Below are 12,701 nucleotides of genomic sequence, written 5' to 3'. Positions count from 1 at the left end.
TAAGCTCAAGGTTTCCTTCAGGGCTCACAATCACCATACCATCCTCATGCAATACCCAGAGTGACAAAGTCTACATGAAGAACTGCTTATCAGTAAGTAGGATGTATTTATAAAGTGGGGGGTGGGTAGAGATGTTAGCAAATACAACTAAAAATAGACGCATAAGCAAACAAGTTTGCAAAAGCCAGCGGTTGATTGAAAAGTCAATACTTTCACATCATTACTATGAGAAATATTCAAGTAATGCATCATACAATTTGGGAGAACGTAGCCTTTTGTCTAAGTGTAAGCCACACTTGGTCTTTTTATCTTTCCTAGATTCTAACACGGAAAGTACACAGGTCATTCTATGAGGCTGTACTTAAGTGTCCAAAAGGGCACAGGCATTCTGTATAAAGTTGCCACATGCTAACCACAGGTATGTAACTTAATCAGTATCCAGAGCTCCTGATACCAAGGTATTGAACTGCTGATAATTGCTGTTTCAGGTCAGTAGGAAACTTTCCCTACAGGAAAGCAATCTCAAGTCATAACGTCAGGGCAACTGGATACCAAAAACCTTTTAATCTGCTCCTCCTTTTTAGATGCTAAACAAACATAACAGGATGTGAATTTACACGTCTCTTCTCCCAATCCCAAGAGGGACCAAAAAAAAAAAAAAAAAAGACACCAATCTTGAGGGTGTGAAGATCTCACTCCATAATCTTCCTGTGTGCCTGTTACCATTTTTTTCTAGTTGTACATTATCAAGTAGGTTGGCAGAAGCTCAAGAAAGCCAAAGAGCGATAAACTGTAACCCCTTCTTTCCTCCAGAGCAGTACCATCCAGCTTAAGTATACTGCAAGCCACAAATGTGAGTCACATGTGTAATTTTCCATTTTCTTAGGGGCCACAATTAAGAAGTGAAAAATAAACAGGTGAAGTTAATTTTAATCATAAATTTTATTTAACCCAATGTATCCACAATACTCCCTTCAACATGAAGTATTTTAAAAGTTGAGATAACTTACATTCTTTTTTTACACGAAGTCTTCACACACACGTAATTTTACACTTGCAACACATTATGATTCCGATCAGCCCACTTTAAGGGCTTAAGAGCTGCCTGTGACGAGTAGCTACCTTCCTGGACAGAACGGCTCTGGAGGTCAGAAACTGCTGAAATCACCCATTTCTTACACTGCTTCTGTAATGGACAGACCAATCAACTCTGTCTTGGCAAGTCACCAGCTGGGGAATCTGGTGGTGTCCTGAACAGGGAAACACGCCCCATTTCAAAACACGGTCTGGGAATTTATAGCTTTTAAGTTAATGTTTTGTGTGCCAAGCCCTGGCAATGCTATGTGCTCTTTCCCCGGGCAAACCTAGTCACCAATGCACAAGTATGTGTCATTCTCATCCTCGTTTTAAATAAGAGCCCTGGAAGCTTTGATCCCTGGAGAAACCTCTTCTCTGGAGACAGTGTATCCCTTTCCTGCTCCACTGGGATCAGGCTACCCCACTGCCACATGCCATGGGTCCCCGACGTGGAGGACATCCATCCCATTCCCACGTGGTCTATGTGTCCTTCGCAGGCATGAGAAATGAGATGTCAGATGGCCAGTTTTCGTCATGCCCCAGCCATGGGTGAGACCGTTTGAAAGATGACCTGATCTTACCAGTATTACCTACCTCACAGGCTTACTGTGATGACCAAGGGCAATAACAGAGAGAGAGTTCTTAGCAAACTGTAAAGCGCTATACAATTCTAGTTATTATTACTGAGAAAGGACACCATTCCTCACCTGGAAGAGCAGATAGAAGAAAGAAAAAAAAAGAAACAGTAACTTGAAACAAAGAGATGTTAAGCTATGACGGGGGCGAGGAACCCATACAAACAGTGGTTGTTCTTGCGGGCTTTGTTTCTTTGGAAGAGGAGAAGAGGCCTGGGGAACCTCGATCACTCTTCCCTGGAAATCTGGGGAGGCACCAAAAACTAAGCCGTGACGCTGAGGGGAAGAGCTGCTCCCCCGCTCGGCCACCTCTTACCGCCCCCGCCCACTGCTTTTCCTCGTCCCCAGTACCGTACAGCTCAGGACAGGGGTTCCCAACAGATCGCCTCTTCCCGGGGTCTCAATGTGGCCTAGACATGCAGCGCCACAGGGTCCTGGCGCCTTGGAGCAAAAGTCAGCGAACCCCGCGGGGTCCGGCTCGAGGCGGCTCGGCGGCGGGAGCGCCCCCGCGTTGGCTCCGGCGCTGCCGGGTCGCCTTCTCCAACACAAACAGAGAGGCCCGGCGAGCCGCCCCGTCTCCCTCACCTGTGCAACCGCCCCGGGCCGGCGGGCGGCATTTATGAGGCCCGAGGGGAGTCACCCGCACAAAGGCGCCTTGTGGCTCTTCGCTCCAGGACTGGCAGCCTGGGAACCGGGCATGCACCCGGGCGGCGACGGCGCCCCCAGCCCCGCAGAGCCAGCCCTCCCCCGCAAGCCCCGAGAGCCGCACCCCCCAACCCTCACCCTCCACAGAAAGGCCGTCTCCACTCCCCGGCTTCATGCTGGGGCTCCCCTCGGCTTGCCACAGCTCGCACCCCCTAAAGCAAGCACAAGAGCTAGGGGTGCACAGGCCACTCCGAAGAAGTTTGCATGGTCACCGCGCTGCGCTCTCAACGCGTCTCGCCCGCGGGAGCGGCTGAGCACCCCCAGACCCCGGCTCTCCCCCTCCCCCCAGCCCCATCCCTGGCCGGAGACGCGGGCCTCCCACCAGACCCGCTCACCTCTAGTCCAGTCCACCACTTGTTTGGGGCTCCACTTGGTCACGGGCTCCATGATCAAGGGCTTTGCTCCCGGCTGGGCTGGAGTCGGCGGTTCAAGTCTGGCTACCAGGGCGGCTGCCCCTTCCCGGGAGGGCGCGCCCCGCGGCTGGTCCCCGCGCGCCGGAGCGCCCCGTCAAGGCTGCATGGCCGCGGTCAGCGGGTCATCCCGGCGCGGCTCAGCCTGGACAGCGCGGCCCCCTCCCCGGCAGCCGGGACCGCCGCGCGGCGCCTCCTCCAGATGCCGCGGTCCAGCTGCGGCTCCCCTCCTCCCCCCGTCGCCGCCGCCGCCGCCGGGAGCCCGGGCACAGCGGCCGCTCCGCTCCGGGATGACGGCCGCTGCGGGGCCGCGAGGCCGCGACCCCAGGCCCCCCGGCCTCGGCTCGGCGCGGGACCCTTCGGGCCCGGCTGCTCCCCGCCGCTCGCCCGCGCCGATGGCCGGGACGGCTTCCTCGGGTGGTCCGGCCGCGCGCCCCGCTCCCCCTCTCCGGCGGGCGTGCTCTCCCGGGTGTCCGCTCCGCGTGCGCCGGCGGCCCCAGCCTCCCCGGCCGCAGGTCCCACCTCCCGCGCCTCCCTCGGGGGCTGGACTCGGGCTGGGAGGAGCGCGGGGCCGGCGCGCTCGGGTTACAAAGTTTCGGCTCCGGTCGCTGCTCCCGGAATAAAAGAGGGGCGGGGCCGAGGACGCGGTGAAACTCGTGGGAGGGGGCGGTTCCGCCCGAAACGGGCGACTCGGATTACTTTCCGTCTCGAAGCCCTTCGCTCGCACAGCCGGAGTGTCCCGGGCCCTACTTTCCTTTTCAAGGGGCGGGTTGTAGATCGTGCGCGCATCCCCGAGAGCCCGTTGGCCTGGGTGAGGCCCGGGTCCTATTGGTAGCAGAACAGTCTGTCTCGGCCTGAGCAACAATACACTTAAAAAAAAAAAGTAGGATCTGCATGTTCTGTTCATTTTCAGTGCTTCGCATCAGTATGGCTCTGCGAGTAAGCCTTCGTTTTACATTTCTCAAGGCAAAATTATTTATACTTCGGGGGACACTGTGACAATTAAACTCATTTTTTTAAATGCCTTCAACGCCAGTCCGATGTTGTTTTGTTCTCCAAAGACAGCAAGCTTACCAGGAAATTGTGCTAGTCACTTCATTCCCGGCTTTATCCCATTCTAATCTGCAGTGAAAGACTTTGGCCCTCGGTGTATATGCGTTTTCATCCTTTTACTAATTTTGAAACCAAGTCTTCCCTGTGGAACCTTCAAGGCCAGTGTCTAAGAGCAATTATCTCTCATTTTAACTCTGGACAGGGGCCAAGTTCTCAGGTCCCATGAATCTTGCCCGTAAGATGGTCCTCGGCAACAAAAGGGCCAAGGCATTTGAAGGTGCCCAGCACAGAATGTTTGTACGTAGGCAAAGCCAGAAGAGGTGGGAAGGGAATGGCCTCGCTTCTGGGGCCCCTGGGAAATGGAGCTACTCGCTTCATTCTCAGCTTTATCCCACTCTCATCTGAAATGAAAAACCTTGGCCCTCTGTGTATCCACTCCTATCCCCTTCTGTTTTTCTACTTAGGTCTTGGGTGCAGTCAGGGGCCATGGGGCTGTCACTCACAGCAAGCACCCAGGGAATGAAGGCTAGCCCCCACTCCAGCCCTGAGCTAATGGAAAACAATCACTTTCTGATATGCCATAGGCAAGACTGCCCTCCTGTTATGGAGTATGAGGTGCCTGGCAGGCTGGGGGTGGTGTGGTAATGATTGTCCGGCAAGACTCAACTCACTTCTTTTTGTGATGCTACTGCAGTATTTCAACTTCGCAGCTAAAATGAATCATAATAGATTGGTAGCTTTTAGCATTATTTATTGCTGTATTATCATATTCATATTTGCAAAGTGAGCTAATGCTCATTTGGATTAGTCATCAATCTTGAAGGAAAGGTTGCTAGCCAGCCAAAAACAGCACAAAAAATAAAAAAGCGAGTGCACAATTGCAGAGACTGACATCAGGAGGGCCCTTCCACATTTCATGGGACTCAATCAGAGGCCAGAATGAACCCCAAATGGAGGGAAATTCCTCAATCTGAATATTTACCTCTCCTCCTTCAAGCCTCCCCCTCAACACCCTCCCCAGCTGAGTGAGCTCACAGACATTCTTTTGGCACTCAAGGATTCTTACCTTCAATTATGATTATTTATTCACACCTTCCCCTTGGAGACTTAACCCCTTGAGGGCAGAACCTACCCGATATTATGTAGAGCTTTCTCTCCTCTCCTTCTTTCTCCCACCTAGCTGGTACCACCTCACACACAGTCGAAGGTGTGGTTAGTATTTGTTCGTTCAATAAATATCTGTGAATGCCTCCTACGTACCGGCAACTGCTTTCACTTAATATTTGTTGAGTTAGTGTGATATGTACTATTTATACAGGTCTGTTGGGATGCACATGTTGGAAAGGTGGCTAGCAGCAGGTCTACGCATCTGTCGTTCACTGTGACGAGCTGGAATTAGAAGAAAAAAACATTTATAAAAGTGAAACAACATCAGACCGACCTTCCATGTAATTTATCTATAGAACTGAGGAAACACAACAACACAGATATGCAGTTATCAAATACAATGATTTTTTTTTTTGAGCAAGTGTTATTGGCAGACTAGGAAAGTTGGAAAAGGAAATGACAACATCCTAGTAGAGTAAATGACCTTCAAAAAAGATGACCTTTTAAACTTAATAATATCACTTGTTAACCATCTTTACGGCAGAATGTAGGGAAAAGGATTTTGACATTTGTCATTAGATTCACTAGGAAATATAACCAATCTTATTCACACCTTCCATTACTGCGACCACTGTATGGTGCCGTCTTTAATTATGATGAGGATGACCACAGCCTCCAAGCCAAGATATTCCTGACTCCTAAAGAGGAGTTATCAGGGACACCTGGGCGGCTCAGTCAGTTAAGCATCTGACTTCAGCTTAGGTCCTGATCCTACACAGTTCGTGAGTTTGAGTTTCGCATCGGGCTCTATGCTCAAAAACAAATAATAAACATTTTAAAAAGTTAAAAAAATGTATGATGCTAAAGGGGAGCTATCAAATTGGGCCATGTGGTCCCTGTAATTATGGAGAAAAGTCAAGTGTTAATGATTCTGCCATAGAATTTTACTTGAGGTTTTTCACAATGTTTTCAAATTCATTTCCATTAGTCATTACTGGAAAGTTAAAAGCTAAAATTCTCAAAGTCCAGCAAGATTTTGCAAAATTTCACCCCACTGAGTTAACACACTGAGTGTACTCAGTACATAAATACATCATGGCTAAAGAGGAAGGCCATGCTAAGATCTCTAACCCAGAAGACCAATTAACTATCTAAATGAATTAGCGTTCTGTTTACACTTCAAGTCCTGAAGGCTAATTACTATTTAAATAAGGCCTTCTACTTTAATTACAGCTGTTAGCATGTGAAAGTTTTGGGGAGACCGCCTTCCTGTCTGAAATGCAAATTGAAGACAATCAAAGCCACTAATGGCACATAACAAAGGCAGAATTTTAGGTAAATAGCCTTGGAAATTGACATGTATACAGAAAGATCATTTATAAATTGGCCAAGTTTTCTTCTCTGCCAGCTGTAATCTGCAGCTCTGCTATCACACTGCGTATGCATGCACATTACCAACATGCAGCCACACCATCGTCTTCAGAAGCAGAATTACTCATTTGGGCCTTGATGTCTACAGTCAGTTCACGACACATAACAAGCACCTGAGTAAATCCTTTTCTAAATTGAACTGAATTTGTAGAACTGATAACTAGAACCCAAGTCGGTCGATTTCTCTTCCAGCTCCTTCATTTTTCTGACTTTGGGTCTGCTTACACATGGAGGTCATTTAGTCAACCAATGAAACATTTATTCAGTACTTCTACGGCACTAAACTAGGCATAAGGAAGAATCAGAAACAGACGCCAGTAATATTTACAAGATTGAAGGCATCACGCAGGGCGACTGGGTGGCACAGTCAGCTGAGCATCTTACTCTTGGTTTCGACTCAGGTCATGAGCTCAGGGGTCCTAGGTTCGAGCCCCGCATGGGCCCCGTGCTGACAGGGCAGAGCCTGCTTGGGACTCTCTGTCTCCCTCTCTCTCTGCCCCTTCCCCGCTCAGTCTGTCTCTCTCAAAATAAATAAACTTAAAATGTAACAAAAAAGGCATCACATGATTTTCTAAGGGGGGTGGATTTCTTCAGTAGTTTTTATCAGAGGAAAGTACACTGGTAGACCCAAACAATAAAGTTTTAAGGGTCGATATGATATTAACATTTTGACCTAGTCCATATTTTATTAATTTCTCTTTTTTAATGCTCATTTATTTATTTTGGAGAAAGAGAGAGAGAAAGTGAGGGAAAAGGTAGAGAGAGAATCCCAAGTAGGCTCCATGCTGTTTGCACAGAGCCTAACACGGGGCTTGATCCCACAAACCTGGGATCATGATCTGAGCCGAAATCAAGAGTCAGTCGCTCAGCCACTGAGAAACACCCCCCCCATCTTCTTAATTTCTTAATTTGAGAACTAAGGATGGAACACTTTGGATTAGCGGTTATTACGATAATTTAGTTGATAAACAAGGAAGTAGCGAAAATAAGGAAGCTCTTAAACAGTTTATTAATCTGTAAAGACCCCATCTACTTCCTCAGTCCAAAACACTGTTTCTATAGTAGGAAAGAAAAAATAAATAACGCAAGCTACTCCAAAAATGCAGCTTTATCTTACAATCAGATGTCCTCTTAATTATTCTTTTCTTCCCATCCCATTGCCTTTACTATTTTCAGAACATTCCAAATTATTTAGTGTTTTCTTCACAAATAATTGTCTCACGTATGTCTCTCGGGTTATCTGTTATCTTGAGCAATCCCATACAATTCTGCAAAATGCTGCCTGGGAAATATCCCACATTTAGAGCTAAGCATTCTTATCTATGACATTACCTCACTGCAAAGTCATCAGTTAACTAAATTACCCAGGCTGCTGATGCTCTTGTCTTTCGTTCAACTCCATTTGGTCTGAATTCTTCGCACCATGGTAATGTAGTTATCTTCCTAAATACCCAGGCTCCCCATCAGATAATTCAGGTAGTGAAGTCCTCAAACTTTTGTTGTTGTTGTTTTTAAGTTTCACAAGTGCTGCCCTACTTAACTCGAAATCTTTTGATCATTCAGTTACGTTAATTAAGTCATCTTACAGTAGGAAAGCTGATATTTGGCTTTCTTTTACTAAACCCCATCTGTAACTCAGAGATCAATGTCAATTGGATAAATGTTCAAAAACTTCACCTATTTTAAATCAGACTTGGAGGTGTTGACTAAACTTTTCTAACACAAAAGAGACACGGTGACACCGTTAAATCCTATTTTTCAGGATTTATGGCTGTATTTTTGAAGAGCTGTTACATGAAGCAATATCCACACAAGAGTTGAGCTTCCTTACCCACAAGGGCCAAAGCAGCAGCTAACAAAGCAGGATGCTATAGACAAAGAAGGAACCATCAATCCTGCATTTTCCCCACGGATTTATGCTCCTTTTCATTCCCACTATCAGATTGCAGAGTGTCCAAAAAAAGAACAGAATGCCATTGGCAACATGTTCTTATAGTTTCATTTTAACTTTGTGGGACTCATAATCTCTGAACAAGTACACAAAATACCAAGAGTTTCAGACTTTGTGATTTTTGTTCAAATATAAACTCCATGTTGATGATAGACAAAAGTTTGGGGTAAAAAAGAGAGAGAGAGAGATTAATGTAAGTCATTTTGAACCTAAAAATAAAACAGTAATTAAATTAAGCCAAGTACACTTTTTTTTTAATTTTTTTTAATGTTTTATTTATTTCTAGGAGAGAGAGAGAGAGAGAGAGACAGCTTGAGCAGGGGAGAGTCAGAGAGAGAGGGAGTCACAGACTCTGAAACAGGCTCCAGGCTCTGAGCTGGCAGTCAGCACAGAGCCCGACGCGGGGCTCGAACCCACGAACCGCGAGATCATGACCCAAGCGAAAGTCGGACGCTTAACCGACTAAGCCACCCAGGGGCTCCAAGCCAAGTACACTTTTAACATGAGAAAGAAAACACAGGTTTGAATATCGTAAACGCACTAACCCAAGATTTTACAAAACTTTGAAGATGCTAACAAAAAGATAAAAATAACTGTTCATTTAGTATTTTGTATTTTTCTAATTTGAGTTTGGCCTAACAAAAGCATTTATAATGGCATTTCAAATCAAATAGAAATGTATATCCGGGTGTTCTAGACTATAATTTCAGCAACTTTAATGAACTTGGAATTCAATCTAAAAGAAGTTTGCTCTTTCATTAGGTAGCTACAATTGCATACAGAGGAGGGGAATTTCTTCAAGTTTTAATCTACCCAGGGCATTTAAATTTCACAGCCACTACTAAACACCACAACCAGATTTTCACTAATATAGCACATTCATTCCTCCTATTTGGATCCTTCGTCCTTTGCGCCGGTAACAGGACCCTATTTCCGAATTTTCCACAACTAGTCCCTTGTATTCAGAAATACTATAATCATTTGGGATGGGGGAAGGGAAAGAAAAAGAACACAGCAGAAAAGGAGGAAGTGCTTCAGTCTACTTCAGCATCAAAAGGAAAAGGACGAAAATAAATACCAATCAGCGTTTTCCTGCACGAGTCAAATGATTCCATAGGATTTTTAAGAACACTCCCAAAGACCTAATTGAACAGGAAAACTCACACTTGCTGCCAACAAGTCAGCAAAATGGTTGTTCAAACCCACAACCGACTCCCAAGTGGTAGCGAGAGGAACTGCTTTATAGTATGCATTGCACTCCCAGATCAAATCTCTTTTTTTTCCACTGGAGCTCCATGTAAGTTTTTCTTTTAGTTACAGAGGAATGAGGTTAAATTCATTTCTTTTCAGGGCGCCTGGGTGGCTCAGTCGGTTAAGCATCCGACTTCACCTCAGGTCATGACCTCACAGTTCAGGGGTTCGAGCCCTGAGTCAGACTCCGTGTTGACAGCTCAGAGCCTGGAACCTGCTTCAGATTCTGTGTCTCCCTCGCTCTCTGCCCCTCCCCCACTCTCCCTCCTCTCTCTCTCAAAAAAAATAAATATTAAAAAAAATTTTTTTAATTCATTCCTTTTCTACTTTTTCCTCCTTCACCTGAGCTTTGTCCCAGAGAAATGGCTGTGGGGGTGGAGAGAAGAGTTTCCAAGAGCTGGAAGGTCCTCTCTTTAGAGGCCAGTAGAGCCCTTTGGTGGCTAAACTCACGATATAGGTACCGGGGTCCCAGGAAATCCCTGCTGCTGGGCAGAACCAAACAAAGCAGGTGGCCTGCACAAGCCCAGACGGAACCGGCAGGCTCTACTTCGGTCCCACTCCACGTAATGTCCCCTGTGGATGCCACACAGTGGTCAGCCACAGGAAGCGGGGAGTCAGAACTCGGATGCCGGCCTCACCGGCCAGGACGCGGGTAACACAAAGAGGCCAGGTTTGCCTTCTGTATTGCCCTCCCTTCCAAGGGCCAGCTCCTCTCCCACTGCGCCCATGTTCCACGGTTCAACAATTTCATCTCTGCCAAGATGCTGACCTAGGAAGAATGTCCTCTTCTCAGAGACTTCACTTTTTGAAGGGAAACTCTGTGAGGCCCCAACTAACTTTATTATTTCAATTTCTTAACCAGTCTATAGGCAGCCGTGTAACTTTGAGCAAACCAGCCTCTTTGGGTCTATATATGGAAAATTTAGATCTAAAAGAACTTTAAGAACCCTTCTAGTTTTGGGGTACCTTGGAGGCTCAGTCAGTTAAACGTCCGTCTTTTTTTTTTTTTTTTTTAGCATTTATTCGGTTTTGAGAGACAGGGAATGAGTGGGGAAGGGGCAGAGAGAGAGGGAGACACAGAATCTGAAACAGGCTCTGAGCCATCAGCACAGAGCCTGATGTGGGGCTTGAACCCACAAACTGTGAGATCATGACCTGAGCTGAAGTTGGATGGTTAACCGACTGAGCCACCCAGGTGCCCCTTTTAAGTTTATTTACGTATGGGGAGGGGCAGAGAGAGGGGAAGAGAGAATCTGAAGCAAGGTTCTGCACTGTCAGCACAGAAACCAATTTGGGCCTGAACCCACAAACTGTGAGATCATGACCTGAGCCGAAACCAAGAGTCCAACACTCAACCAGTTAAGCCACCCAGGTGCCCCCAGTTAAGTGTCTGACTCTTGATTTTGGTTCAGGTCATGATCTCACCTTTCCTGAGATCAAGCCCCACATCGGGCTCTGTGCACTAGACAGCACACAGCCTGCTTGGGATTCTCTCTCTCTCTCTCTCTCTCTCTCTCTCTGTCCCTCCTCTGCTTGCTCTCACTCTCTCTCTCAAAATAAATAAATAAATTATTTTTTAAAAAATCATTTTAGCCTCAAATTTCTTTCTCTTTTTTTTAATAGTGAGGTATCAGGGGTGCCTGGGTGGCTCAGTCAGTTAAGCATCCGACGTCGGCTCAGGTCATGATCTCATGGTTCATGGGTTTGAGTCTCATGTCGGGCTCTGTGCTGACAGCTAGCTCAGAGCCTGGAGCCTGTTTCAGATTCTGTGTCTCCCTCTCTCTCTGACCCCCCCCTGCTCACACTGCCTCTCTCTCTCTCTCAGAAATAAATAAAACATTTTAAAAAATTTAAAAAAACAGTGAGGTATCAGTGTTGGGACCAGATGAGGGGGGAAGGCAGTTTTCCACCAGGGACCTGCCTGATTCCTTCTAAGTCTGCAGGGCCGGCCACAGCTGTATAGAATCACTTGGTGACATTGGCTGAAACAGGAAACAGAGCACTGCTAAGGGGAGAAGAAGGGGGAGACTCGGAATTCTGCATATTATTTATAGGTTTGACCACAGAATGAACACAAGCAATTTGTCAGAAGCTCTCAATAATGTAACGATAGCCAACCGTACTTCAGTTGCCATACTGAAGATTTCACTTCTGCCGCTATTCAAATAAAACAAGTAAATAAGTAAGTAAAAATATTAAATGCACAGAGAAGCACTTGTCACTACCACTAGGCATCCGATGCCAACCCTGGGCCCTTGTCAACAGTCGGGCTGCCCAAGAAAGAAACGTTACCTGGTGTAAAGTGAGGTGCTCCAAAAGGCTTCCTCATCTCCCTCCCTCCCCCCCACACACTGGTCTCCCCTCCCTGTTCAGGAGGTCATACAGGCAAATACTGTTTACATTTTCATTTCACTAGATTTTTTTAAAACAATTTATGTTTTATTTAGTTCTGTGGCTTTTTCAATTTTTCCCCTCAGATGAAAACATATCCACAGAATGATATCTAATTAAGTTACTATTTTTATAAAGATTGAAACCCTGAAATTCTAGAAAAAGAAAAAAACATGTACAGGAATGTTTTAATACTAGCTCATATCCCTTCACCGAGTAATGGTTCACCAAATCATTTCATCTCTCTGGAGTCAGACCAGAAAGAATCAAGCCATCTATACAGTCTCGCTAAGCTTGATGTTATCATAAATTTAACCACTGCAGCACTGCCTACCATGGTTTAAAAATCAACATAAATACATCTGAGGTTCATCCAGAAGAATTCCCAAATACAAGAATGGCTTTAATCAACACTTGATTTTTTTTTTCATTTCACACTCACCGTGTAAAATATTGTTTTTCTGAGACACCGAGTTTCCGTCCTCCTCAGTCAATGTCTGAGATTGACTAGAAATGTCTGAGACATTCAAGGCACTGAACTCCTCCACCAGTGCAGAGGGAGAGAAAGTGCCTCTCCTACTCCCCCTTTTCTCTTTAACATCCGACTCCATCACCAGCTTCTTCTACTTAGGGCAGGATCTAGGAGTAGAAATGAAATCTCCACATAATGGACAAGGTCTGAAATCTGAC

The 12,701-nt window shown here is 46.2% G+C and overlaps 1 protein-coding gene across 1 annotated transcript in view; it reads right to left on the bottom strand.

The window, feature by feature from the left end:
- Positions 1-3,043, bottom strand: part of CNKSR3 (CNKSR family member 3) — an 85,568-nt gene extending 82,525 nt beyond the window's left edge. The window contains exon 1 of the mRNA XM_039234086.1: positions 2,753-3,043. Within this exon, the coding sequence (XP_039090017.1) occupies positions 2,753-2,804 (52 nt within the window). The 5' untranslated portion in view covers positions 2,805-3,043. The remainder of the gene's footprint in view (positions 1-2,752) is intronic.
- Positions 3,044-12,701: the final 9,658 nt, after the last annotated feature.

This window comes from Hyaena hyaena, unplaced genomic scaffold (assembly GCF_003009895.1).
Source record: "Hyaena hyaena isolate Hyena2069 unplaced genomic scaffold, ASM300989v1 scaffold_81, whole genome shotgun sequence".
Taxonomy (NCBI): domain Eukaryota; kingdom Metazoa; phylum Chordata; class Mammalia; order Carnivora; family Hyaenidae; genus Hyaena; species Hyaena hyaena.
The sequence above is the reverse complement of the archived record's forward strand: the minus strand, read 5'-3'. Positions and strand labels throughout refer to the sequence as shown.